The sequence below is a fragment of the Fopius arisanus genome, unplaced genomic scaffold, assembly GCF_000806365.1.
Source record: "Fopius arisanus strain USDA-PBARC FA_bdor unplaced genomic scaffold, ASM80636v1 scaffold00045, whole genome shotgun sequence".
NCBI classification, from domain to species: Eukaryota; Metazoa; Arthropoda; class Insecta; order Hymenoptera; family Braconidae; genus Fopius; species Fopius arisanus.
The window spans coordinates 819,578-846,540 of record NW_011887784.1 but is presented as its reverse complement, the minus strand read 5'-3'; the positions used below and the strand labels follow the sequence as shown (position 1 = coordinate 846,540).

Below are 26,963 nucleotides of genomic sequence, written 5' to 3'. Positions count from 1 at the left end.
CAAAATGCTTAATGCAAAATTATTAATGATAACGGACATAATCAACTGAACTTTTATACTACATTTATTGCATCATTGAAGAAAGATATTTTTGGGAACCACCAATTACTTTATATTTTATAATAACAAATTGATTTTTATCAAGTGAATTATTTACATTTACATTTTGGATAGAAATTCTGTGATTCAAAAAAAAGATATTGGTTTTATTAGCAATTGGAAAAATTCAAGTAAAAAAACGTCAGTATGATCTTTATAGGGATTTTCTAGTGATCTTCTGGGGAAACCAGAGAGCTGGTTAAATAAATAGTGTAGAAGTGTAGAAGTTCTGTTTCCTCCCCTTCAAAACATATGGCTACCCTTTTTTACCCCCAAACACAAGACATTGGAGTGTGTGGTGTAGCTATCGATCCGAGAGGCTCGTGCCAACGTAGTTGGTCGAGACGAAAAATATATCTATACAAGATTGAAATGAAGAAAAAAGCGGAGGGAACGACTCGGGTTAATATTCCTCGGCTCCGTGACTTCTCAAGCTCGGTAGCCTAACAAGACCAAGAGAAATATCTCACTCGGAGAGAGACAGCGATAAAGAAAAAATATATATAGAAAAGAAACAAAAGGATAGTGTCAAGCAACCCGGAGCTAGGAGCAGCGGTAACTACTCGAGGCGAAGAGGCATGAGAAGAATGACAAAAGTACTCCGAGGAATAAATGGAGGAAGTTGGAAGACACGGATGAATTAAGAATGTTCGACACCTTTTCTACCCAAAATTCACGTTTTTTCATTTTTTTTTTTTGATAATTATGGATGGGATTTTGACATAAACAAATACGAGGTAGCCTAGGGTTAAATGGACACCCAAAAAATGGACACCCTAAAATAATTATTTCAATTTTGTAATGGAAATTGTTTCTAGTGTAAACAATTAAATTAATGGAATAACTTAGTATAATATTTATTTTTCTTTTATTGAAGAACGCAGGGCAATATTCCCATCGCCTTGGGACGATTCATTAAATAGGAACAAAAGGCAAAAAGGATATTTTTTTTCAGCAATCCCACCGTGAATTTGCAAATAAAAAATGAAAAAGGGGGAATTTTAGTGGAGGGGATGTAGAACATCGTCAAAATACGTCGGTTTGTGAATTTTTCAACCCTCGAGGTAATCAATGACTCGGAGAAATAACCAAAAAATTGAAAGCACTTGGACATATGGCGGTCATCTGCGGACCCTCTGGTGATACTCGAGTTTCCACCCGGGGGGAAACAATGGGCTCTTGCCTCTGGTGAATAATAATATTTCAGTGACTTTAGCTCGAGTATCGCTTTTTTTTTTCTCAATAATTCAGACCCCTTTCAGGACGCATTCAGTCACGTATTGTACCTGAAATAACTTGAACGATTTCAACAGTCGGGGGATCATTCGCACGCAGGAAAATAGTATCAGGTGTAAGCGCAATAACAATTTCTTTTACGTGTCGTACAACATTTTATGATACCTGCGAGGATAAGCGAATTTGGTACCCGTCAAGTGGAATAAATTCAGGCTTTTACGAATGAATGAATATGAATTTTATATATTCCAGGAGTCCCGTCCTGGAGATGATGATTGACGGGAATTTACTGGAGAATTAATAACGCATTGAGGAAAAATATGTTGTTGTGAACTGCTTGAGGGACGTTAATTAAATTTGGTCTTTCAGTAGAGAATTTCTCCCGTCGAGTCATTTCCAGAGAACCAATATTGGGTTTCAATTATGATAATTATACTCCTCTAACAGGTAATCATGCTAGTTATATCCTGGTGTGAGTTCTCTCATCAATTCTCTACATCAATCGATGAATCGAAATTAAAAAAAATAAATACGAACTTGAGAATGAACAAATAAGTTCACAATCTCCAGAGAAAATCGACAGAACCCGTAAGTTTCATATTGATTCATTGAAGACTCGAGTAAAACTCCAGTACATCAGCTCCTTCACCCCTCAACCCTACAGAAATCATGAAGATGAGTTTCAGAGTTTTTTATCATTTCAATACCTCAAAACACGTGGCAAAGATAAACATGGATACCAAAAAATGAATTCTCAGAGAAATCACGAATTCCTGACGAAACAATCACGTCCACTAGACACATTCATTCAACTTGATTGTCTCGAGTTTGAAATGACATTACCTCCAGATAAGAGCACCGAGAGCAATTCTGGAATAACGCGAATTCAAATGACTGTTTCCCCAAAAAATCTCCAAGTTATTGCACCAGTGAGAAATGAAGAATTGAATAAACGATCAACAAACAACCCGATGAACCCCTTCATTGTGACCCGGACCGTCAGTTCAGTGTCATCCCCGAGTTAATAACCCTCCCCCGAACTCGCGGACATCCCCACGTCCCTTTTGTATTTAAAAGGCCCGTGTAAGGCAAGTCTATCGTCATTACTTTTTTTTTTTCTCGTTCTCCCTCTTTTGACCGTCGTCGTGGCATCGGTGGAAAAATCAATAACAAGCATGGCAGACTGGTGGCGCGCCGTTCTGAGCGTTCAGGTGGAAGTCACCATTGGAAGGGGAAACTCAGAGCGAGAAAGAGAGCGATGGGGGAAAAAGAAAGACCGGAAGGAAGCCAGCCATAAGGCTCCCCACCTGGGAGTCTAGCCCCATAGTGAGAATAAAGGACACAGTGTAAGACCATCCACCGACCCTATGGTTATCCCTGTTTCAGGCCTCATCCATGTCGAGTCCCTCTTCGCCCTCTTTGCCCTCTTTACCCTCTTTGCCCCTCAGTCAACGTCACCTGCACGCCGTCGTCGTAGCCCGATCGAATTCCCGCGCCTTTACGCCTCTACACGTTGCGCATGCGCTATCGAGACCTCCAGGGGGTAGGTATGAGGCAACTCAGGAAATATGGATCGTAAAGTGCATTGACAAACGAAAAGGAAATAATAAAAAATTCTAACGTCGTCTCAGATTATCAAGACTCTCTCAGCGAATCCCTACTTTTTTTTGCAATCTCGTAAATTTTTTAGAAATCAGAAAACACGAAAGAATTCACGCACATTCTTCCCCCCCAACCGCAATTTCCCGAATTCAGGGCGCAGGCGTGATAACACGTTGTCATCGAACGCCAGAATAAAAATAAAGGATTTAACGAATAACAAGAAGGCTTGACAAATGTCGTCATTCATTCGCAGGGGGTTTGATAAATTTGAAAAACTAGAAGGAATTCCCCCGATCCTCTCCGCCCCCTCCCGTCATTCCGAGAACTCAGGGCGCAGGCGTGAGAACACGTTGTTGTCAGCGAATGCAAAAATGATTCTGAATAAAATAATAATAATAATAATAATAACAAAAGTAGATAAACATTCCGGTAGTAGGAAAAATCGTATGCTGTATTTATACAAAATTCGCTGACCGATTTTCCTGATAAAATCCCGGGAACTGAAAATTTCCGCTGAATATATAAAAAAAATTGCGTGATGCAAGAAATTCAGGTCTAGGTGCCTGAAAATGGGGAAATTCCTCATAGTTTTCTAGAGTTCTCGAGACCGAGTGGCGCCGCGGAGTCGGCAAAAAAACCCCTGTAGCGATCAAGTGATGGCAGCACAGTATTATTTTCCACCCTCAAACCCAAAAAATGCCCGCGTCAATTGTCAGCAATAAAACAACTCACCTCGTCCTCTCCATTAGCAACGGTATTGACCGAATCCATGCTCTGTGACAATGGTGCCTCCATAATGCACGCTTGAATTTCGGCTGAAGATCCGGGATTACCGGTTGTTGATGCAATACGAGCGGGTGGCGGGGATGAGTCCACCGTTTCCCGTCTCGGGCGTTTTAGGGCGGGCGGCGTTATGGTTGTACCGGCGAAGACGACAGGCGCCTCCAGGACTATTCCGTCAAATAACCTTCAGCCCCCCCCTCAAAAAAATAAATAACACACACACAACAATCGGTAATTCCAAACGGCTCGTCCTCGTCGCACTCCCTCAATCCATCCAAATCAGAGTGTAAATAAATAAACTAAAAAAAAAAAACTCTTCACAGTTTCACCACTTTTGCACAACACTTTAGTCAACCCCCTTTATCGTCAGTCCCTTGTGATCAGGGTACCCCTTCAATCCTCACAATTCCCAATTTCCCTGAATGCTGCACCTGTCGCACTATTCGAGAAACTGTACCCGTACTGTTGAGCAGGTGTTCCCTTTTTTTTTCTTTTTCTCCTTCTTTCCTCCTGCACACACGCTTCTATTTTCAAAGCAATCGATATAACGAGTGTCGTGGCATACGAGAGCGGTTAACCTGCCGATTGTGCCGCAACGCGTGGCAATAACTAGTGCAGTATACAGATGATGAAAATATAAATAAATGAAAATATATTGGAGAATCAGGGGTTGTTGATGAGCTTGAGGACGGAGTATCACGGTGTTTATCACTCAGATAATCAATGCATTTGGTGTTTTCACTGATTCCTGTACCACGGTGTCGAGGATGAGCCGATGCTCGATTGAATCCCGATGCCCGATTATTTGACGATTACACGGGCAATAGACACAGCCACGAGGAGATCCATTCGTTGATTTAGGGGTGGGGGGTGTATCACACGATCATCGCACCCTTAACACCCGTGTCTCCACGATATTTCAATTTTCACCTCAATTTTATTTTATTGATCTGAATATCTTGTTGGACGATTGGTGGCTGTGGTGATGGGGAGGGGGGACTTTTAACGGAATAATAATTGAAAAAAAATGAAAATTAACGGATCACTGGTTGAAGGAATAATAATTATTACGTAAGCACTGCGACACGGCTGGTACGCAGGTTGCCGATAGACTGACGGGGCACTGACGGATACTGACGGCTGGAGCATGGGGGAGAATTGCGCTTACGGCAATTGCGCCGGTGGGAGAGGGGGGGCGGCGGTGGAGAGGGAGAGAGTGGGGTATGCGCTGCTTACACGGTGGGCCAATTGCGGGAAGGGCGGCAAGAGGGAGAGGGAAGGGTGGGTAACACTGTGTAGAGGTGCATGAATAACGCACACAGGGCCGCTGGGTGGGGTCAGGTGAAACTCTCTGGAGCGCCCACTGGAACGATGGATTGCCCTGTCTCAGGTTTTGTTTGAGTTTCAATGAAAAATTTACTTTTACCCGATTATACGGAAAAGTGACGATTTTCGAGATTTTTTTTTCAATTTTTAATTTCTGGAAAATCGTGGGAAATAATTTTTTTTTAGCAGGATTTTTGTCGAGTACATTTTTGTTTGGGTAGTTGATTTTCTGGGGAAGGAATTTAGTTGGGGTTATAGATATTTTTTTGTATATTGAAAATAATTGATAGTTAATCATTGTTTATGAATAGTTGGGGGATTTACGTGGGTTGAAATTGTTTGGAGAATTATTTGAGTAGTTGAATGAGTTTGTTTTCAAAATGGAAATTCTACCACTGAGTCACCTCCAGACGATCCTGATCAGGTTTCAATTATAATAATCATGTTCCTTTGGCGAATGAAGGGATTGTGTGTGGCCTTGGATCGACATATCCAATGATTCCTCAAAGCCATTCGAACAATTCTGTTAATATTAATAATTGGCGGGAGAACCGAAGCGTTTATTAAACCGAAGGTTTAATTAACAATTAAAAGATTCAATCTAATCCTTTGAAAAATCCTCAAAGACTCCGAATTCACTAAAAAGCTCAACAGAAGCTTCTCGCAAATTAAAAAAAAATAACAAACAACAAAAAATTCTTTTTCATCAATTTAAACCGCTCGGTGTACGTGAAAAAAAAAATTTCCACCTCCAGTTTATCGTGCAGATGAGCAAGACAATTTTCTATAACTCTCCTGTAGAAAATTGACGGCAGACCTTTTTTTTTTCACGATGATGAATGTTTAAAGTATAAAATACCGACAGGTGGCAGGTGGAAGGTTGCAGTAGCATCAGGACACTTTCGCATCTGCAAGTCACCTTGGCACCAGGTGACGGTCATTTCAGGTTTCAACCAGGTGGGGATAAAACTAAAAAAAAATAAGGAGCAACTATTGTTCGTCAATCATAAGGTTTTTCCGTCGTTAGTCCATGGCTCCAGTGAGATAACGTGCTCCCCAGTTATCATCGATTTATTCTACTCGCATTATCGCGTGTACAAATGGAGCGATAGCATCGTTGTTTTTTCCCCTGTCATATACCCAAGTCTATGGTAACCCCGATCGATCACCGAGAAATGAATTATTGAAATGGCAGCACTCGCAGCATTAAAAACACTGAGTGACTCACCAATAATTTACTAATTGTCCAAACCCCACCAGCAGACGCTTCCCTTAACCCTCTATAATTAAACCGATAATTAGTCCCAAGTCACGATACACTAATTAATGCTTCATGAATGCGGGATTAAAAAATTCAAATGTGTCACGCGCATGGGCACAACCACTGGAGCTCCAGATGTCACTGATCGCAGATGATGAAATCAATTCAGGGAAATCTGCTTTATCAGCGCTGTTGCTGGTGCAAAAATAAAGAAAAAATAATCATTTATTTTGCCGCGCAAACTGAGGACACAGTGTGCACCTGCAAATTTCTGCGGACTCCTGCAAATTATTGACATGTCATCACGAGTTTGTCAATAAGATCCACTAAAATTTCAACAAATCAGCCAGTAAGTGCCTGATACTAGGTCCCTTACAGTTTTATTTAAAGATTTCTCTCATAAAATTCATGTAATTCATTGAAGTTTTATTGCAATTGAACCAACAGGCAATCATGTCAGACAGTGATTCAGACGTGGATGACGTGTTGAATAATCTCTTGGCGAATGACGATGAGACTCCAGTTCCAGAGCTGCCAGCTGCGCCCCAGGTCCTCAAAGAGTTGGACTACAACTTCCTGGATAATCTGGATGATCCCCCGGAGAAAGGCCATCAGGAAAAGACCTCGAGTCTCGTTTATGACGATTTAGACTCCTCAGACGACGAGGGAAAAAAGTACTTCGAGGAGCAGAAGTACTCGGACTCTGGTAGGAGCATAAGAGACCTTCTGAAGCACCAGTCCTCCCAGAAGAAGGACACCTCCATCGAGAAGTTTCCCAGGAAGCCCGAGAAGAGTGAGAAGAGTGTAAAGAAGAAACCAGAGACTGCCCTAACAAACTGGTTGGCAAAGCCTCCAGACGTCTACAGCGATCCAGTGTTTGGTCTGCGAATTGTCAAGCCCCTGATCTCTTCAGCAGAATTGAAGGAACGAATGCAGGACAGAAAAGCCATCACAGTGTCTAAAGTAAAAAGCTTCCTGGCGACTCAGGACCAGTCCCAGGACTGGGTGATCGCTGGTGTCCTCATTCACAAATCAGCAACGAAGAAATCTCAGAATGGAAATCAGTACTGCATCTGGCAGATCAGTGATTTATCCGACAAAATCCCCAGTGTTTCGCTCTTTCTTTTCAGTGGGGCATATAAACTCTTCTGGAAGACATCCGAGGGGACAGTTGTAGGGGTTTTGAATCCCAATGTCATGGAATCGAGGAGTGACAAGGCTGAGGCCACTCTGTCTGTCGACAACGCCCAGAAAGTCATGATATTTGGTAACTCCAGAGATCTGGGGAGATGCAAATCTGTTAAGAAGAGCGGCGATCCCTGCACCAATATCGTCAACAAGAGCATTTGTGAGTACTGCATTTATCACGTCAAACAGGAGTACAGTAAAGCCTCCAGGAGGACTGACCTGCAGACTGACCCCAACAACAGGAGATTTGGTAACGCCTTTGGAAAACAAAAACAAAATTTTGGAGGACCTCAGGGAAATGGTCTCAATCAGTTGAATATGCTGGCGATTCCTGCCAAGAGGAATTATAAGATGGAGCAGAGGGACTCGGAGAGGCTGGCACTCCTCACGAAGGGGAATAATCCCCCCGGGAAGAGTCAAGAGTCATCAGTTAATAAACTGGGAGATGCGGAAGCGCTGGAGAAGATTAATAAGAGCAGAGGATGGAGCAATAGATCTGCCCTGTGTCTGTCTTCGATATCTTCTCTGTCAAATGGCTCTCCAAAAGCGTCTCCAAAAAGTTTAACGAGTAAATTAAATTTGAAAGCTCCAGGACACAGTAGTCCCTCGCTAAAACCCTCAGTATCGTCTCCAGGGCCTTGCGCTCCTCGTCTAGGATGTGGAGTCGTTGGTGACACGATTGACTTTTCACAACCAATACCAAAGACGAGGATAAGCTCTGCTAAAATGAATGCCATCAAGTGGGCGAAGGAGAAGGGGGGCATTAAGCCCTTGGGGAATGTTAATAAGGTGGGGGAGAGTAGGGAGAAGATCGAGGCATCTGCCAAGAGGAAACGAGATGAGGAAATGTCTGGTGATACCCAAGAGGCGAAGAAGGTGTGCTCCACATCGGAAAAATTCAAGGAGCTCATGGAGATGACTTCAACTCATGAGGATCTCATCGAAAAGGCTGATGACAACGAGAAGGAGAAGTACTTCCATAAACTGGAGGTCAAGGAGCGCATGGAGGAGAAGATGATGACGACTTTTAAGGTCGAGTGCAAGGCTGTCAGGTGTCTCATCTGCAAGTACACTGCATTCTCGGCATCGGATATTTGCAAGGAGAAGAGACATCCTTTGAGGGTGATTGACGCTGTCAAGAGCTTCTTCAAGTGTGGGGACTGTGGGAACAGAACAGTGAGTCTTGATAAACTACCTTCTCACAGTTGTCAGAAGTGCTCGGGCTCCAGGTGGCTCAGGGCTGCTATGATGGATGAAAGAAAGACTAATATTTCGGACACTGTCCTCTCCATTCGAGGGGGTGAGGAGAAATTCGTGGGATCGGATGTTAAAAATTCTAGTATTAATCTTCTCGTACCTGGGGATGAAACTTCGTAAAATACTATCTACTTCTACGTCTGGGATCGATGAAGAGGAATTTAAATCATGAGATGAAATAAATTTTTTTTTTAATATACAATCAGAAATATTGCTTCCTGTTTTGAGAAGGAATTTTTAAATAGATAATTATGGGATGAAATATTTTGAGATCATCAATTGACTGAATAAATTATTATCGTGTTAAAGACGGGAAAATGACGAGACTTTTATCACCTTCCATCTTCACTTTAATTTCCAAACTTGAATTATTCATTTTGTTTTCTCCATAAATCATCGGTGTATCATTGTTGGAATGTGACTGTATGTGATCACCATGACCTGTTCAATCCTCGTTTTATAACAAGACATATAATATAATATAGAACTTCTTTTAATCGTTTTCTTTTCTCTGAAAAATATTCGAGGAGTTGTCAGAATTCATAATTCTCGTGCTCTCTAAAATTGTCTTTTGACCGAGGAGTTTTCTAATAGCGTACGAATTTGATATCTCTCATCACTCACACGAATCTTCTCGATGGACGTCAATAGCGTGACAGGCATCTTCTGTTTCGATAATTATTGTATTGTTTTATTTATGTAAAAAACATGAGGCAATCGAGGACGCAGATTTTCTCTCTTTCATCACTAATCGTCTTTCCCTTTTCGCTGGTAGTGTACACTCTGACAACGATGAAATAAAGCGAAAGACACTCGTTGAATAGAAAAGTGATACATACCAGATCCCCATAATTACACTGGAACCCTCTAAGTACAATTTCTATTATGTCCAAATTAATTATTTCAAGCATGGAATTTTTTTGAACGAATGGAATTTGAAAAATAAGACACAAATCACACTTTCACGCAAATCTCAGCTCTACAACATTTAAATTAACCCCAGGCTGGCCATTTATTTCCATTCCCAATGCAGCGAAAATACTCAATCCTCAGATAGTCAGCAAAATATATCGCTTTGTTTTGCTTTCATCGTGTTGTCAAACAATCGGTGACCAGCACGGAGTTAGAACCATCAAGAACAATAAAGAAAAACAAAGAATAATGAAGAACAACAATATTTCATTTCACCAATTGCACATCAGCATCATTACCATAATTAAATAATTACGTTGTACAGCTTGTTATCATTCAACACCTCTTAATCTCTGTCAATGTCCCCGAATAAATACGTAAACGTCCTGAGAAGATACGTGTTTTTTTTTAAATTCCCAAAAAACACTCCAGAATTACCGTAGCCTTTCCTACAATTGCTGGATTTTTAATTAATGCACAGTGTTCACTCACTTCCTGGTACTCGAAACGAATGTTTTATTTTAGTTGTTTCATATGATTAATGTAGGCAGGTATTCAAGCTGGCTTAATTAAGTGTCACAGTCTTCGAGTTGCCCTTAAAAATCCATCCGAATATTTCTCTATTGCTTCGATTCCAATTATCAACAACTGGAGGAAACTTCGTCTTGTTATTGTTGTTTTATCGTTTTGACGTATCACTCTGGTCTCATTCACTCAATGATCCTCGCACAGTCTCACTTATTCAATTGCTCAGCAAAAAAAAAAAAAAAAAGTATCGATTTACCATTCAAAACTCTAGAATTTCTTATAAATCTTCTAGACCTGCAATCGTCTGGCCACACTAGGTGGAAAAATTCAGTGTAATGTTCTATGATCATTATTAATTTACTCATATTGTAATTGTGTACCATGGTTAACCGATTGTTATGGAGGGGAAAAATACTGCACACTCTCGGAGGACAAGACATTTGATCAATCATTGATTTTAATTTATCTAATTTAGGGGAGGGAGAATGAATCGTTCTCAATGGTCAAAGTCTCGAGACACCGAAGGTATTTTCACTGAAAGGAGAAATTGATTTTCAAAAAAGATTCATTTACCTAATCCTCCCCCAATGTTTTCGCTCACGTGTAATGCATGTGTGGTGTAGTTTCTTTATTATTCCTCTCTTGTTTAGATTCTTATTTATTTGCTTTAAAATGTTTCTCGCCTTTTCAATTAATATAATATTAATCCTGAAGCCACAATGACTGTTCATTCCCCAATCAGTTCACCAATAACTCTCATTGCTCTCAGTAATCGTCCAGATCGAAGTTCTCGATTTCGATATCATCCAACTGCATACTTTGAAAGTCGACTTTGTATCGTAAAATACCTGAAATTAAATATTAATATATAAATGATCAAACTTGAATTAGCTAAATGGCTGAAAAATGTTTGACTGATAAAATCATAATTCTAGTAATTATTCAGTTCCCCAGGAGATATCGAAGAAAGAACGGTCACCTCTCGAGGAGTAAATAATAAATCAGCTCATTAATGAGAGTGAAGCATGTACTATACCTTTCCCAGTGTGCGAGCTAATGAAAAAGTTGAGAAATTCTATGTTAGTATTTTTCATTCAGAATGGGGTGAAAAAAATGTATATGTCTACTGAGACACACAGACTTTATCTACCTAGACTCGACCATCAGGGCTCGCAGATTATTCTCCGATATTTTTGAGCTTTCAGTTCTCAATCAACCCCTGATGATCAACTTAGCTCACACAGGTATAGCATGCCATTAAATCCACTACAATTCGAAATTAATCAAAATAAATGGTCTCTTTAACTCGATCATGCATTAATCGAAACTAAATCACGTCCAATCGTCTCGATAATCCAATGAAGATGAATTTATACCAAACTTCATCAGTGAGAAATCAAAATAACGAGTGATGATCATGCCCATGAGAAACGATAAAATACAATGGAAAAATTCGACGAGAAAATCATCAAGATTTTCCCTGAAGATTCGATGAAAATAAATACTGAAGAATCCACGAGGAACAAACACAATGTCTGATCGATCTTCTCATCAGAAAATGATAAATGAACATCCAGTGTTCATCTCAATGAAGAAAGTAAAATGATTCTACCAAAATTCGATACAAAAAAAGAAGAAAAAAAAAACTTTCGAAATGAATGAAAAAGCACGCAAGAAGGATTAAACCAATCTACCTGGATTACAGAGTACATTTATTTCCCTGCGATGATTTAATAATCATCGAGGTCAACGTCATCGAGAGGCTCGTCAGCCTGCAGTGACTGGAAATCGACTTTGTAGCGCAGAATTCCTGTGCAAGTCAACAATACACTAGACCATTAATTATACGTTCTTCCCAGAGTCAGGGTACGAGTTGGAAGCACCACAATCTTTATTTTCATTTCTCTATGGTTATTCGTGGATTCTAAGAGCGCTGAAATTTTATTCTGATTGAAATAATTTAACTCACCTCCAATGCCACCAAAACCTCTGACGAACTGCGAGCCTTCCTGGGATTTGTCGGTAATAATTTCTAGGGTCGCTCCAAAACTCTTGTAGTTATTCGCAAGCCACTCCAGCAATGGCTGACACTCTACTAATTCTAACTCCACGCCACTCTGAAATTTCACTCATTTATTTCAATGAAAGTCCTCATCTTTTAAAAATTACTTCAATTTTCAATCCTCCATTATCCATTATGTATATTCCATAAAATTAAATTTCATTCAAGCCCACAATAAAGTCAATCAATGCAAATTGTGAAAAAATGTCCAAGCTTTGGACTTTGACGAATTATTAAAAGTGTTGTACAAACCTCTTTGTCCGTGAAATGGGTCTTGTCCTTCTCCTGCTCAGGAGTCAGGTGCAGCACCTTCTCTTCTCCATTCGTGTGATTCTTGAGGACGTACCGTTGAATGTCGAGATTCTCCCAACAGATGAGGGTCTCAACGCTACCTAGCTCTAATGCTCTGAGGGTGTCCTCGACACCGAAACAGTATTTACCAGTGTCTTGTGATATTTCATCGAAATAACGCCCTAAAAGTTGTACAAATACAAAAAAAAATGTAAGACTCCAAACGAGTTGACTCACTGAGTAGATCCACGAGACAAGATAAATGAATAATAAATTACCAATGAGCTTCTTCTCCTGAATGAACTTGACATTCTGCAAGGACTCTGCTGCAAGTTCAATAGCCTGATTGAACCCATTCTCTCCCCCGTAGGACACGTCCACGAGTTTTATGACTTTCGCCTGCAATCTAGGATCAAACATGTCGGACTGACTGAGCTCAGTCTTGAAGTCCGCACTACCAGCCAGAATAAGTCCTGCAATGTTGGGCTTATCGTTGGTGATGTAGAGCTGAGTAGCGACTTCAGCCACTTTTCGAACGTAATTGTGCCTCTTTTCCATACGCAACCGAGCAAAACGAAGGGCTGACTGACCTCCTCTACCTGATCACAATAAATTCGTAGAAATCTTCAATTTAAATCTTTATTATTCACGTCGATTGCAATTGAATAAAATTTCCGCTAATAGAATAATAGAATTCATCTTTGGAAATCAAGCGTGAGAAAAAAAACCATTGATGTAGTGTGTAATTACCGTGCTTCTTGGGCAGGTCAACTGTAAATTTGTGAAGCACCTCCCTCGTGTTTCCCTGGAGGGTACCGAATAGGGCACCATTACCATCCATGACGATAAATCCGAACTTGTTGTCGTCGGCTAATAGTGCTGTGAGGGCCTCTGTGTGGAACTAAACGCAGGATATTAGAAGAAAATATACAATTAAACCCGTTATTTCTTCTTATCAATTCACCTTGTTGTCGCACAGGTAGAGGGACGTGTTAATGGGTTTAAATGGCTCGAAGTCAATGTTGACTTTCTTCTCCTTGCCTTCCTCGGTGACAATTGTTCCGCAGTATATCACGAGACCATTTGGGGGTACTGTAAAAATACCACAAATTAAACCATCTCATTTCATAATTTTACCGGAACTTATAAACATCCGAACTGTTAATAAAATTATACCAGAATTTCAGATTCGATGGAATTCAAGTCTATTATGCTCAATATCGTCATGAATATGGAATTAAATAATTACTGAAATGCCACAATATTTCCAAGCTAGATACATGGTGCAGAATAATAAAAAGTCACATTTTTTGCCTCTGATACTCAAATTTATACCTTTGGTGTACAATTTAAGTCGATGCTGGACCGACGTGATGGCCCCCAGCACGGATAGTCTATTTACACGTGATTTGATATTGGAGGCTGTACCAAATTCATCAGCCAGCATCTTACTGACTCTGGATATCTGATCCTTAGGTGGAATGATGAGTGAAATCATGCTGGTGCCATTTCTGCAGTGAATAAAAAAAAAAGGTTAGTTCTTGGATAGAATGACTCACCATATGGACAACGTGTCTTACAACGAGCAGAAGACGAATGTTACATCTGGGTTTACTACTCACCCTCTGGCCATCTCCAAACTCTTGATGAGTTTCTTGATTTTCCAGATCTCGACATTGCGATCGGCGGAAGTCTCCTCGTTGGACATTTCGGCGCGTGGTGGATCGCGTGGTTAAAATTCGTGCCTAACCAACCAATCCCCCCCCTCGGATTTTTTTACCCTCACTGAGTATTCACCACTGGTCGATGTCCTGTTCTCAATTCAGATTCCTTCCTCTGTGGAAATACGAAATATAAAATAATGAGAGAACGATCGAAGAGTGGAACAACTGCATGGAGAGAAAGATCATCGGTGAAATCCGAATGAATCCAGTTTCTACCGGATTATGTCAGTGAGACATGTCCCTCTCACTCTACCGTCAATTTCTATTTCCCAGCGTCTCTTTCGGGCTCGTTTTGAGGCCACTGCAGTATTTCGTTGTATTTCACCAGGACTATCCGGAAAAAACTTGGAAAATTTCGTGAGTTCCAGGGAAAATCCCACAGAGCTAACGAAATTGGGTTCCGCAATTTGTCGCATGGTTTAGCGTTTTCTCGGTTAATTGGCACCCTTTTGGGGGCTTGAGGGTTACCTGGGGGATGTCGGGATTTTACTTACGTTCTCACCGCGCCTCGGCTTCCTCGCTCTCGTTCTACCTGATTGACGACGGCGTGGACCCCGATGCGGGCGATTATCCGCTATTTTTTTTTACGTGACACCCTGAAACACCACGGATTACGGTATGCACACGTCGGCCATGCGAACTCGTACGATGGGGGAGGGGGCACTTCGGAAGACTTCGACAGGATTCGGTGCTTCATCAAGTCGTTAACTTTCGGGTATGCACGGTATTTTCGAAATCTTCTGGATTATTTTGGTTGTTGTAATTATTTTAATAAAATACCGTAAAATATTCTGATTTTTTACATCATTTCTATTATGAATAAATAATAAGAGTAAAATAATCAAATGGTATATTTTATGAAAAATTGAAAAATTTCTTGAATTTATCAAATCCGACACTAAAAATTCGTATTTTTAATGATTAATTATAATGAAAATTGTAATTTATAAAAAATGTGGGTTAAATCTAGGTTTTACATATTTTTTCTGTGAAACGTCGGAACGATATTTAATTGAGATAAAAAAGGATTATTATGATTTGAAATATATCTCACCAATATTTATATATTTTTTATCGAGTTCTCAGTGATTTTAGAATTTTTCGGAGATGTATAATGATTTTTTGAAGTAATCAATTTCAAAATCTGGAAATGAAATTATTCAGACGGACTTCCGGTCAGACATCTCTGCCAGCGGGAGAATTGAATTCCCAATTTGACATCTGGCATACGTATTCCACCGATGAGTGTTTTGACGTTCGTGATGATACGTCAGTCGAAGGTCTTTCTTGAGGTAATGAACATGAGCTCGCGGAGTTGAATAAAAAAATCCAGCAGGATGGCATTATGGAGAGCCAGAAGATACATGGAATACGTGAAATCAGTGTCAGCGTGCTTTGTTTTCATCGGGTATGCGACTAACCTCTAACCAAATATTTTTAACAATACCTCTTCTAATTTTAATTTCACTGGTGTGTGGGGTTTGTCGAAGGGGATGCTGGTTCATGTATCAACTCCGAGAGATATCCGAGATGCTAAGGTCCACATTGGCAACAAATGTCTTAACACTCGAGCAAAAACAGGCCCAATATATCTACCTTGATGATCCGAAGTTCAAAGGTCGTGACAACAAGGACTTTTTTATTTATTTTTAACGTCCGATAATCGAAGTGTCATGTATCTTTTGGATGTGCAGATCTATTCGTTCACTCGATCGACAACGATCTTCAGTCATCAATCAGCGAGACACCCAAGACATTTTCGCAGGTCATCACGAAATGGTGGAAGTCTCTGAACAGGAGTTTGGCTTACAGACTCGTTCATATTGCCAACAACGGGCTCAAAGAGGAGAGATCCAGAGCTATTTATACTCTGGGCTCGCTCAAACATCTTAAAGGTATCATCGATTAATTTGAGGGAGGGCAATTTCATTTAACTCCACTCAGCCAATCTTCAGATAATGTCGATTAAATATCCGAGAATTTTTCCATTTCTCCTCTGAGGATTGAAATTATTACTAGAGCATTAACTTGAATTTAAATGAATAAACTATTTCAATTACAGACTGGCATTATCAGCAATTAGCACAGATGATCGATGCAAAGACTGCAGTGGGTCTCGCTCGAATAGCCGATTCAGATCTCAGGTTCTTCTTGAAGCCCCCCTACTCTCATCTGAGGAAAAAACTCTACGAAATTATTGATGAACTCCACCAATTGCTGCAGGATATGGATAAATTGTGCGATAATCATCACACGTGTTTAACTCGATTTTTAAAGAAATCGTTTCAAGATTTTCATCGTGTAAGTTGCTGAAGTCAATGTGTCTGAAAACAAACAAAATAAGAGGGATAAACAACTGTATTTATTACCTGGCGTTTATTTATTTGATTGAAGGATGAGCTAGTTCTCGATCATGATTTATCGAGCGTAGGCATCACAACGGGGTCAGTCGCCTCCTGGGATCAGCAGCTCCTCCAGAACTGCATCCAGGCGATTTATCATCACTCGTCAATAGAGCAATTCAGTCGTGCCATTGCAGTAGCAGGTGGTCTCCCAATTCTGATGCAAGTCCAGCAACGATTCCCTAGTAATATTGACCTCTCCATTCTTCTCGCGAAGATCATTTCAAATCTATCCCTGCACAGCGAATACCTGGAGGACATCTACATGTCAGGATGGATTGGAGTACTTGCCTCGTGGGCGAGGCACGAGGACGTAAGGGTCGCAGCCCCAGCTGCCAGGGCCCTCGCCAATCTGGACCTCGATTTTCATGGAGACGAAAAATTTCACAAAAGGATTTACCTGCTCCACCCCATGCATCGAGTCTCGACGAAGGCTGAGATGGATGTTATTTTTATCCATGGATTGTTGGGAGGGATCTTTGTCTCCTGGAGACAGCGAAATGAGGACTTCCCAGCGAATGTGCGTGAGTATTCCCGCACGAAAATAATACATAAAATATATTTCATTGGTAGAGGATGACAAGTAGTGATCAAAATTTTTTGGCTTTCAGATAATTCACAAATGACTTTTGAGACTGAAACTCTGGATCTCGCCATTGGTGATCAGCCAAACGAATTTATAAAAGATCTCGCACGTGATATGCAGCTGCGGGAATGGAAGCAAATTGGTCAAGATTTCGAAATTGTTCTGGATGACTGTCCAGTGTCTATGAATTCACGCGCCTGTGGCCCCTTCACTTGCAAAGGGTGAGAAATCAATTAAAAATGACAATCTTGCGCAAATTTCTCTAAATTTATGGTATAATAAATGGTAAATATAATTTAGTATTTTTTTTATGAAGAAACGCGTTTCGTGGTGATAAAAATATCGAAAAATATCGACTTTCTATTAAATGAAAAAAAATTCTTGCGACATTCAATCGATTGAATAAATTAGCTCGAATTGACTGCAATACGAAAAATTCAGGGACGACTACTGCGTGGAGCAGAGAGAGCTAGACCAGCATGTGAGGACTGAGTGTTGGCCGAAAGACTGGTTGCCAAAAGATTTGCCCCATATCCGAGTAATTGGGATTAATTACGATACAAATTTGTCCCTGTGGAGTCTACCATGTCCGATAGAAAGTATGAGGTAAATATCACATAAAATCCAATCGTAAAATGAGATAATGAAGATATTAAAATGTTGAAGTAGGTGACAACTGCAACTGACATTTTATTGATGAAAAAAATCGTAATATTATTCGAAACAGGAGCACGTTGGACGAGAGGAGTAACGAGTTCACTGGGAAATTATTGGTTGCAGGCGTTGGAAAACGCCCTGTTGTCTGGATCTGCCACTCAATGGGCGGATTATTAGTGAAACGAATGCTCGTGGAGGAGTGGAAGAAAGGCGATCCCCATGAATTATGCAAGGAGACAAAGGCAATATTTTTCTACAGCACTCCACACCGTGGCTCACACATTGCTGCACTCAAACGAACAACTCAAATGCTCGTTTGGCCTTCCATTGAAGTGCAAGAGTTGAGAGAAGGTACATCATGACGTTAATTTAATCATTTGTCATAAATTCCAGGGTAGACATAGATATGTGAATACTTTCAAGCTGGAAATGAAATTCCTGCATCATAATTGATCATAATCATAATTCAATAATGAAGAACGAATAAAATGAGATCAATCGGAAATTTTATTTTTGTTTCCGAACGAAAGCATTTTAATCGCGAAATTTATGTTTCGTATTTTTTGTGTATCGACGATGGATCTCGATTGACTCGAAAAATATACAGATCATATTTTAAGCATCTAGATCCCGAGATATTGTCATAATTTTGTAAATATTATTAATTCCAGAGTCACCAAAATTACTGAAGCTCCACGAGGACTTCCTGAATATGCTGCAAGAGTACAAAATCGAAATAGTAAGTTTCAGCGAGACCAAACCCACCCCCGTGACAGCCCTGAAGTTTCCTCTCCAATTCGTGACACCGAAGTCAGCAGATCCTGGTGTGGGGGAGTTTTACGAAATTCCCCAGGACCACTTGTACATCTGCAAACCAGCACATAGACAATCCTTTTTGTACCGCAAAGTGTTGAGTGTTCTTAAGGAATATTCCCCCAAGAGTTGATAACCAAATATTGTCCGATTGAATGAGGAGGTCAACTGATACTGTGAGTAATTTACGAACGAGTTAATTATTTTTAAAGAAGGTTTTTAATAAATTTAGTCTTGATTCGTCAAAAATTCGTGTCATAATCTGGCGGATGGTGAGAGTAGGCACTGCTTTCGTATCCCTGGAATTTGCTGCTTGACTGCGAGGGCTGGTAATAGTATCCATTCCATTCCGATCTCCAACTGTCGTAAACATTGTATTTCTTCTCGTCCTGCCGAATTCCATCAACCAAAATCTAAATCAAGATCGATGAAAATTGAAAATTTCTTTTCTATTTCTCTCAATACGATAGACTCTCGTTATAGTTGCGTGCATGAATATACGAGAGAAATTTATTTTTCGGCTTTATTTTGCCCGGAATTTAATTGCTCATCGGAGGAAATGATGAATTATTTACATGTCGAAGCCTGGAGGTAGGAAAATGGAGGAGCCGAAAGATACGCGACGAAAGAAATTGGGGAGAGGTGCGACTATAACGGAATTCTACTGTATGTTGTATAATTATAAATATTAATTAATATCAAATAAAATTATTAATTGTGCCATCTATTATGAGAATAGCTTTATTCAATACGAATTTTTATGAAGGTCTTACCTTGTTCGAGTTGGACTCGAATGATTTTTCTCTCCATGCGTCAGTCTCATTCCAAATTGTGGAGATTTCCGATTTAGGGTAATCCTGGGAGGACCTGTGAGAAGTGGCTGCTTGGCTCGCCTGGATGATGTTCTTGGCTGCTTCCTCAGTATACATTCCCGAGACTGAGGGCCGCAGCTTCGCAGTGTTCTGTCGATTGACCAGCTGTTGACCAAAAGAATGATTTTAATTGAAATTGGAAAATGATTCACGCAAATAGTCACGGTTCATGAGTTTTCAATAAATATCTCGTAATTTAAGACTGGTATCGAAATTCTCGTTAAAACATTTTACGTCGAGCTCATTTAGATCTACAAAAAATATTATAACAAAAATTTGGGTATCGGCCTCAGATCCGGAAATATTGCCACTGAATTTTCATAATAATTTTGGTTTTTGCCATTGCGAGAATTCAGAGGCGAAGGGGTGAAAGAGTTCAACGAGTCATACCACAGAAACCCCGAAGATGATGATGAACACTAGTCCTCCAACTCCAATGACAATGACAGCAATGGCCCACTGGGGTATCAGTCTGTCATCCCTCTCGATGTGTTGTGGCAAACTCACTCTTGGAATTACAACGAAATCCGTGGATTTCGGGTCGATGAGGAATTCTCCTAGTCTCAGTGGGGCCTTCGTGGTTCTCGATTCGTTCCATTTGTGGGCGTTATAAGTTCTCAAGGAGTCGTGGAACAGAACTCTCAGTTCTTGAGTGTTGATTCGTTGAGTGAGATCCTGGAGCTCGACGAAGTAGTCTACTAAAATGCTCCCAGGGCTGAACGCATCGATTCGCACATTCTTGTACCATTTCCGGAGAATCGCTGATTTTATATAGACGAGATTGATCTGCGCAGATTAATTATTGCGGGAAATGCAATTGAATAATTTTGAAAAATTAATTAATTAAAATAATTGTGAAAAATACTTGAAAATAATTGTTTTCAATTTAAAAATCCATTTATGACTTCCAATTTAATCTTTTCATTCATACAGTCGTATTTACATCTTTATTTCCTACATTTAATTTTTCGGTAAATTTTTCTAGAATATCTCCGAAGGAATATCAGGACAAATTTTTTCAGCCCTCATTTAATTGATACGGATAATTTTTTTTTGAGTTATCGTGAAATATTCGATAATTTCAAAGACTCACCTCCTTCTCGACGACATTAGCCAGGTCCTGCCACTCTCTGGTGTTTCTATCAAAGAGCTCGGGTACCCAGGTGGCATTTCCGATAATCCTGATGGTCCCAGCGACTTCGCACTCCTCAGTGCAGTACCCAGGGGTTGTGGGTCGTACAGTAGTTGTTGTTGTCGTTGTCGAAGGTGTCGTTGATGCTTCACTGGTGATTGGTATGATCGAGCTGTTGATGGAACTGATTGTTGCCGTTCTGGCAGCCTCCAGGAGCTTTTCGATGGAGATGGGAGTGGTTGAAGGCGTCGGCCACCCTGTGAACTCGGTTGTAGCTCTGGAATATCAAACAGAAACGTGACAAATTTTTTTTTTACAATTCACGACATCAAAACCCACGACATTTAATTTTAACTGTACCTGGTGGGCCAGCCCTTCTGAATTTTGGGAGTAACAGCAGTGGGTGCCTCATTAGCCCGACTCATGGGAGTGGCAGCTTTCTGTACAGCTTTTCGCCCTCCAGGTCGACTAGGGAAGACTAATTTAACGCCACCAGAAGGCTTGGTGGTTCCCTCGGTGGTCCCCTCCGTGGTACCGATCTCCCGGGTTGCGTTTTTTTCCTTATCATAGCCCACTGGCAGCAATGCCGATATATCCGGCGCCGATTTGGAGAACAACTCCTGGAGGGTCTTCTGAATCGGCGATGCTGTCGTCGTTCTCTTCTCCTCCTTTTCCCTCTCTCTTTTCTCCGATTTAATTTCCTTATTGTACCCAGCTGGGAGGAATGCACTGATATCAACATTGGACTTGCTGAAGAGATCCTGAATGGAGCCTCCAGACGACTCTGTGCTACTCGGAGGGGGCCCCTCCGTCGGCTCGTAATTCGCTGGCAACAGCGAGGAGACATTGATCTTCGATCTAGCGAGAATATCACTGATTATCGATTTTTCTGTGTTTTCCTCTTCCTTCTTCAGCTTGAAACCTGGTGGAAGGAAAGCGCTGATGTCCTGGACATCAGCTTTGATTCTAGGGAAAATTTTAGGGACTCTCGGGGATTCAGTGGTGGAGGCCTTGCTACGGCTGGACGAAGGCCACTTGAACGTCCCCTTGGACCTGGAGGGGACATTTGTTCCCTGGATTACCTCAGGAATTCCACCAGGTGTTGTTCCTTCAAGGGTTCCCTCCGGATTCCCCTCTGTCTCCGTCGATGTTGGCCCCTTGCGCTCGTTGTACCTCTTCGGCACAAATTTACTTATCACCGGTGGTTTTCCCGTCGTCGTGAAACTCTTCCTCGGCGGCGTCGGCCTCTGCTCGCTCAGGACGTCCAGCTGCAGTGCATTTCCAGCTGTTCTGAAACCTCCCGTTAGGAAACCACTGGACAACTCCGACTGGACTCGATCCAACTTGTCGATTATCGATTCCGTTGATTCAATTGACTTGCGGGTGCCCTCGCTCGTGTTCGCCGACCTGGGGAGATCTCCATTCAGGTCGAATGGGAGAAAACGAGCACCAGAAATACTACGACTTGTCTGCACCGATGCTACGATTATTGAGTCCTCTGTTGTTGATGGGGATGGAGGCGTTGGAAAACTGGAGTCCAGGAGCGGCGCGTCCATCTGCTCTGTTGTCATCGGGGATGGCGTTGGAATTGATATCGTACCGTTGACCACGCTTTTAGTTGTCACCACTGAGACTATCGCCTCGCCGATGAGAATTCTGTCGTCGGTGTTCTGGGGGTCACTGGGGGCTTCCAGGGTTTCCTGGGGACGCGCAGCTGGCAGGGGAGAATTTAAAGGGGGGGCCCCACTCGCTGACTCGGGGACTGATGGGTCCGGGTGGTCTGGGGGTCAATTGTACGAGTTTATCATCATTTAAGATATTCTTCGCAATTTTCGCAGCTGAATTATTTAAATTCTTATCTGAATTTAAATTCAATCATTCATAAACTATTATTGTATAATTATATTTATTATCATTTATTTATATTTTAATCCGATTTGTAAATAAATTCGTGGAATTTTGAAAACATGAAATTTTTTCATTTCACTTTTTAAAATCTTTTACGTGAATCGGAAATCTCAAGGTATTAATCGCCAAATTATTTGTCACGAATGTAGAATTAAAATTAATGTTGTAAACAATTGGAAAAATAAAAATCTTTCCAAAATCCTTCCTTCAAATTTTTAATTAAACTCCAATAATTCTGTTGGTAAACAAGAAAAAAATTCCCCCAACCACAAGTTCCAGACAAATTCCACGTGATAAATCTATTTCCGTACGTTTTATACTTTCGTATTATAATTTCGATTTCACTATTAGAGAACCTGTTTTAAAAATGGAATGGAAGCTAATCGAGCGCAGAAGGGCTTCCTGCTAGAGCCGGAAGAAGTTTCTCGTCATATAAGTTTCAACGTAATTATGTGTCAGTAAAATTGTTCGAAAAATCATTAGAGGACTTGGGGAGTTGAGGAATTGTTCCTTTCGAATGGGCAGTGGCTGCTACAGATATTTAATGTCGAAATAACAATATGATTCAGGTATTGCGGCAGTGAGAACCGGTTCAAGGTGATTTGGCCTGCCGAATCATCAGACTAGCATCAGAAAAATTCGTGACGTACACCGAGAGAAAACCCACGAGAATCTTCACCGCTGAGGATGAGTCCCAACATGACGTTAACCGGATTTACGCAATAATGAAAACTAAACCGTGAGAGTCTTACCTGGAAGATGTGAATTCGTGGCGTTATCGTAGTCATCATCGTAATAGTAATAGTAAGAGTAATCAGCGCTGTCTCTGGGGTTCTTCTCTTTTGTCTTGGAATCTTTGGAGAGATAAGGCTGTCTTATTGCTTTAATTAGTACAGATTTTTTTTTCTGAGAAAGGGAACTCCCCGGGGCCCCAGGATTACGAAATATCGGGGAAACGCCGCTCTATTGCCTCCGGAATGAGAAACTCGCGGACAAATCGTACGAGTCGTTTAATTAATTGATTGAAAATTTATAAAGAGTATTTTCTGCGATTGACGATCGTTCATGAACGATTGATCAATAAGCGGTTTTTCCTGTTCAAGAAATTTTTATATGCAGAAACATAACTGTTATCAATTTTTTTTTCAAAACTCAACGGGACATCATAATATTTATGGATAAATATTAATTCAGAAATCTTTCTAGACTTATTTATGTTAACGATTTTATCCTCATAATAGAAAATAATCAATGATTAATAAACAATTTCTCTGAAAATCGATTCTACACAGGAAAATATAATTAACAATAGAAACGATTTCTTGGAAGAATCATTTAAAAAAGTAATTGCTAAATTTTTTCAATGGCCAATGATTGTAACTTATTGAACTTATTGAATTCCTAGAGCAAAAAAACGAATCGTTCCCCCGTCTCATTTATTCGAACGTAAAACCTCGAGGAAGTCATCAACCAGAGGATAATGTGGTAATTTTGGTTGGAAATAAATTCCCTTACTGATTTCGTGGGAGGAATTTCGTTGATTTCTCATCTCGCGTATGTCCTTGGACTGTCGGTGTCCACTCTCCTCATATTCATCATCATAATCGACTTCCTCACTGGCGGTATCCCTCAGGGTCTCCTCGAAACTCGCCCCCTCATCCGGCTGCAGTGTCATATCCCCCGAGGAGCCCTGGACCCTGGTCCCACCAGGATACACCGAATTCGTTGGTAACTGATTATTCCAATTCTCTCCGATCCCTAAAAAAAACCACCCCACATTGACACCTTCAGCTATTAAACAATAATTGCCAATACGTTTTCATTTTTCAGATTTTTTAAATAAATTTCGGAGAAACTGTTGATTAATTTGACATGAAGAAATATTTTGCAATAATGCAGAAAAATAAACTTGTGACTCAAAATTTATAAGTCATTAATTATGATAACAATAATAACTATAATATTAATAATATTAATAATATTAATAATATAAATAATAAAATAATGATAAAAACAAAAACGGATAGATTTTTTTCACATCAATCTAATCCAGGGTTTCCAAAAAATATGCGAAAAAAATGAAAAATTGCAAGATATCAGCAATAAGAGCTCAAATCCCACGAAAGATAATTCAAATAAAACATTCACCGCAGGTGTTAGGAAATCAAGCTTTGCAAATTAGAATCAGCACGCCACTCTCTTTCGAACTGGCCTTCGTGTAACCCACTTCGTACGATATCTCATTGGAAAACTAGATCCAAACGACTGCTACCCCACGATATCAACCAAGTAAAATCATATAAACCTATATCTCAAAAACTTACCATCCTGACTGGTCCTGGTGCAGGCAGCAATGAGAACAAATCCCACGATGAGAAATTTTGCGACATTAACGTCGGAGTGCATTGAAAATACCTTCATAATTCACAGCCCGATAACCACCCTCGAGGTACCCTAGCCCACCTATCCCCAGGTGTGATAAACCTCGACAGGAGAAAATAAAGGAAGTGAGGAGTAAATGAAAATTACTCCACCATGGTGCACTATTATTTCCACTTTTTCTCCACTTTTTCTCCACTTTTTCTCCACTTTTTCTCCACTTTATCTCCACTTTTTCTCCAGTAGTTCACCAACAGAGTACCACAGAAAAATTCTAATATCCTCTTAATTGCACAGGTATCCCGAGATATACGGAGTAACGAGCGTACATTTTAGTGGATTCAGTGCGGCAACATATTTGTCACTGAGTACAAACGATAGGTAGAAAGCAAAATCCTACTTTCACTCGGCAGTAAGACGGAGAGGGCGAGAGGCATTGCAAGAGGCATTCCGAGGCCAACAACAGCTAACAAGACACCAAAGGGGCCCCCAGGTATTGGATCTGGTGGGGTATAGCCACCTCCACTTATTTCTTGAGGGGTACCACCAAGTGGGGGCCCTTAGATGCCTTAAAAAAGTGTTTTATTGTCGCGTGTCTGTGCCCCCACTGCCTTATCCACTTAGGATTGCTGGGGTATTTCGAGAGACCCAACGAGGGAGTTCATTCACCCACTCCTCATCCTCTTCAGACCCTTTCTCATTGTTTTTCATCTTCTTTTCACCTTTTTTTTAGGGGTATTTTTCTCCAGAGACCTTGCCGAGGTCACCCACTTGGGCTTTTTAGTCTCATTTTTGTCCTTTCACTTTGGATGTGGGTGCGATCGAGATAGTTTACGGATGTATGGGATTAGCAACACTTTTCCAGCCTTTTTTGTATCTGTGAAAGCCAACTGCATCCAGATCTCGGGCTCCAGGTATTTTAGGTGGTGCTGCTCTTTTTTTTTGTCTAATTCATTTTTTTTTCCACTCGGAGTCGAAGTGATTCCCGTTATTGCAAGCTATGCATTTTTTTTTCTTGAGTTTTTCGTTTCGTTTCGTCATTTTTATGAATTTCTTCAAGAGTTGAGGAATTGTTGCTGAAATTCTCTCTTTTTTCGAATTTTTTACAAACTTTTGAGAAACATTTGATGAAATTGATGGAAAAAAATAATAAAATGAAAATAAATTCTTAAAAATTAAATTTGCAAATACCTGATTCCGCAATTCAGAAATAGAAATGAACAGATAGGAGAGAATTTCAAACCTCGTGGGCGATAAACGATAGCTATAAAAGCGAAAAATATTTATTGAAATAATTTGCCGGTTGGTGAATTTAACTGTTTATTTGTCCTCTATACTAAAATAAATTTACAGGATGTACCATTGGGTCAGTCTATTCGTAAGCTGCACCCCGCCTTTTCCACGTCCAAATACTGGACAGTTACACTCGATACAATGTGTGCAACTACCGTTACGTTGTCTCGTTACATTCACTAACGTCAGGTCACGCCTGGTGACCCTATCCTGAGATCCAACGGAACAAATCCGTGAAATGGCTGCAAAGCGATAAAATTTAGGTGTTAAATGATATCTCGAAGAAAGGTATCTCGAGGAACAAGACAACGATAGGGAGTGTTAAATTATAATATCCTGTCCTTATCCCGGATCTGAGACTCTCTCGTGGCCATGTCTTGCTCACTCTGTCGTGGTAACGGTCGTCGTTAAATTCACAGGGACAACCTTGCACCACCAGATGTAAAAATTCCTTTCAAGGTTTTCTACACGGATAAATTCACTCGATTCTTTACTTTTCCAGGGGATACTCTCCAGGATATTCGATAGAAATGCATTTTATCCTATTTAGAATAACTGAATATTTTATAATTTACGGTTTTCATACAACTGAAGAAAAAGAATATATATATATAATAAGAAGAAGGAAAAGAATATAGTATCATTGTCATTC

At 40.4% G+C, this 26,963-nt stretch overlaps 5 protein-coding genes across 10 annotated transcripts in view; 2 read left to right on the top strand and 3 right to left on the bottom strand.

Annotated features, from left to right (window-relative positions):
• Positions 1-4,833, bottom strand: part of cpo (couch potato) — a 44,007-nt gene extending 39,174 nt beyond the window's left edge. The window contains exon 1 of the mRNA XM_011305993.1: positions 3,670-4,833. Coding sequence (XP_011304295.1) covers positions 3,670-3,732 — 63 coding nt within the window. The 5' untranslated portion in view covers positions 3,733-4,833. The remainder of the gene's footprint in view (positions 1-3,669) is intronic.
• A 1,716-nt stretch (positions 4,834-6,549) lies between these two features.
• Positions 6,550-10,436, top strand: Mcm10 (minichromosome maintenance 10 homolog). Its single transcript, XM_011305990.1, has 2 exons — positions 6,550-6,656; positions 6,755-10,436. The coding sequence occupies exon 2, from the start codon at positions 6,761-6,763 to the stop codon at positions 8,870-8,872; it is 2,112 nt and encodes a 703-aa protein (XP_011304292.1). The 5' UTR covers positions 6,550-6,656; positions 6,755-6,760; the 3' UTR covers positions 8,873-10,436.
• Positions 10,409-14,897, bottom strand: eRF1 (eukaryotic release factor 1). 3 transcript variants are annotated; one of them, XR_892248.1, is made up of 11 exons: positions 14,764-14,897; positions 14,168-14,381; positions 13,881-14,056; positions 13,510-13,637; positions 13,296-13,446; positions 12,824-13,144; positions 12,507-12,727; positions 12,162-12,309; positions 11,887-12,002; positions 11,229-11,245; positions 10,971-11,040 (listed from the first exon to the last, which is right to left on the bottom strand). XR_892248.1 is itself a non-coding variant. In XM_011305992.1 (10 exons), exons 2-9 carry the CDS (start codon positions 14,251-14,253, stop codon positions 11,923-11,925), a joined length of 1,311 nt encoding a protein of 436 aa, XP_011304294.1. In that variant the 5' UTR covers positions 14,254-14,381; positions 14,764-14,897; the 3' UTR covers positions 10,954-11,040; positions 11,887-11,922. The 3 variants fall into 3 exon arrangements, 2 of the variants coding, with proteins under 2 accessions (XP_011304293.1, XP_011304294.1); XM_011305992.1 differs by lacking the exon at positions 11,229-11,245 and having other exon boundaries at positions 10,954-11,040; XM_011305991.1 differs by lacking the exons at positions 11,229-11,245; positions 11,887-12,002 and having other exon boundaries at positions 10,409-11,040; positions 14,764-14,894.
• An 8-nt stretch (positions 14,898-14,905) lies between these two features.
• LOC105267262 (protein SERAC1) lies at positions 14,906-23,332 on the top strand. Of its 4 annotated transcripts, none has more exons than XM_011305985.1 (10): positions 14,906-14,984; positions 15,434-15,677; positions 15,760-15,887; positions 15,964-16,164; positions 16,332-16,570; positions 16,664-17,195; positions 17,283-17,478; positions 17,699-17,863; positions 17,985-18,265; positions 18,586-18,959. In XM_011305985.1, exons 2-10 carry the CDS (start codon positions 15,607-15,609, stop codon positions 18,858-18,860), a joined length of 2,088 nt encoding a protein of 695 aa, XP_011304287.1. In that variant the 5' UTR covers positions 14,906-14,984; positions 15,434-15,606; the 3' UTR covers positions 18,861-18,959. The 4 variants fall into 4 exon arrangements, with proteins under 4 accessions (XP_011304287.1, XP_011304290.1, XP_011304288.1 ...); XM_011305988.1 differs by lacking the exon at positions 14,906-14,984 and adding an exon at positions 23,209-23,332 and having other exon boundaries at positions 15,361-15,677; positions 18,586-18,903; XM_011305986.1 differs by lacking the exon at positions 14,906-14,984 and adding an exon at positions 19,010-19,476 and having other exon boundaries at positions 15,361-15,677; positions 18,586-18,903.
• On the bottom strand, positions 18,945-25,491 carry LOC105267263 (uncharacterized). The gene is made up of 8 exons (XM_011305989.1): positions 24,964-25,491; positions 24,155-24,397; positions 23,392-23,493; positions 21,092-22,511; positions 20,693-21,008; positions 19,990-20,385; positions 19,501-19,704; positions 18,945-19,140 (listed from the first exon to the last, which is right to left on the bottom strand). Exons 1-8 carry the CDS (start codon positions 25,058-25,060, stop codon positions 18,970-18,972), a joined length of 2,949 nt encoding a protein of 982 aa, XP_011304291.1. The 5' UTR covers positions 25,061-25,491; the 3' UTR covers positions 18,945-18,969.
• Between the last annotated feature and the right edge of the window lie 1,472 nt (positions 25,492-26,963).

What these genes read in the sequence shown, in the direction of transcription:
- LOC105267263 (XM_011305989.1), bottom strand. Translation starts at nt 25,060, where the DNA reads ATGAAGGTATTTTCAATGCACTCCGACGTTAATGTCGCAAAATTTCTC. An exon ending in CACGAATTCACATCTTCCAG is followed by an intron (nt 22,512 to 23,391) that starts GTAAGACTCTCA and finishes ATTGACCCCCAG; the next exon opens with ACCACCCGGACCCATCAGTC. An exon ending in CTAATGTCGTCGAGAAGGAG is followed by an intron (nt 20,386 to 20,692) that starts GTGAGTCTTTGA and finishes TAATCTGCGCAG; the next exon opens with ATCAATCTCGTCTATATAAA.
- Mcm10 (XM_011305990.1), top strand. Translation starts at nt 6,761, where the DNA reads ATGTCAGACAGTGATTCAGACGTGGATGACGTGTTGAATAATCTCTTG.
- eRF1 (XM_011305991.1), bottom strand. Translation starts at nt 14,253, where the DNA reads ATGTCCAACGAGGAGACTTCCGCCGATCGCAATGTCGAGATCTGGAAA. An exon ending in AGTTTGGAGATGGCCAGAGG is followed by an intron (nt 14,057 to 14,167) that starts GTGAGTAGTAAA and finishes TATTCACTGCAG; the next exon opens with AAATGGCACCAGCATGATTT. An exon ending in TCTACCTGTGCGACAACAAG is followed by an intron (nt 13,447 to 13,509) that starts GTGAATTGATAA and finishes TCCTGCGTTTAG; the next exon opens with TTCCACACAGAGGCCCTCAC.
- LOC105267262 (XM_011305988.1), top strand. Translation starts at nt 15,607, where the DNA reads ATGGCATTATGGAGAGCCAGAAGATACATGGAATACGTGAAATCAGTG. An exon ending in TGATGATCCGAAGTTCAAAG is followed by an intron (nt 15,888 to 15,963) that starts GTCGTGACAACA and finishes TTGGATGTGCAG; the next exon opens with ATCTATTCGTTCACTCGATC. An exon ending in CGTTTCAAGATTTTCATCGT is followed by an intron (nt 16,571 to 16,663) that starts GTAAGTTGCTGA and finishes ATTTGATTGAAG; the next exon opens with GATGAGCTAGTTCTCGATCA.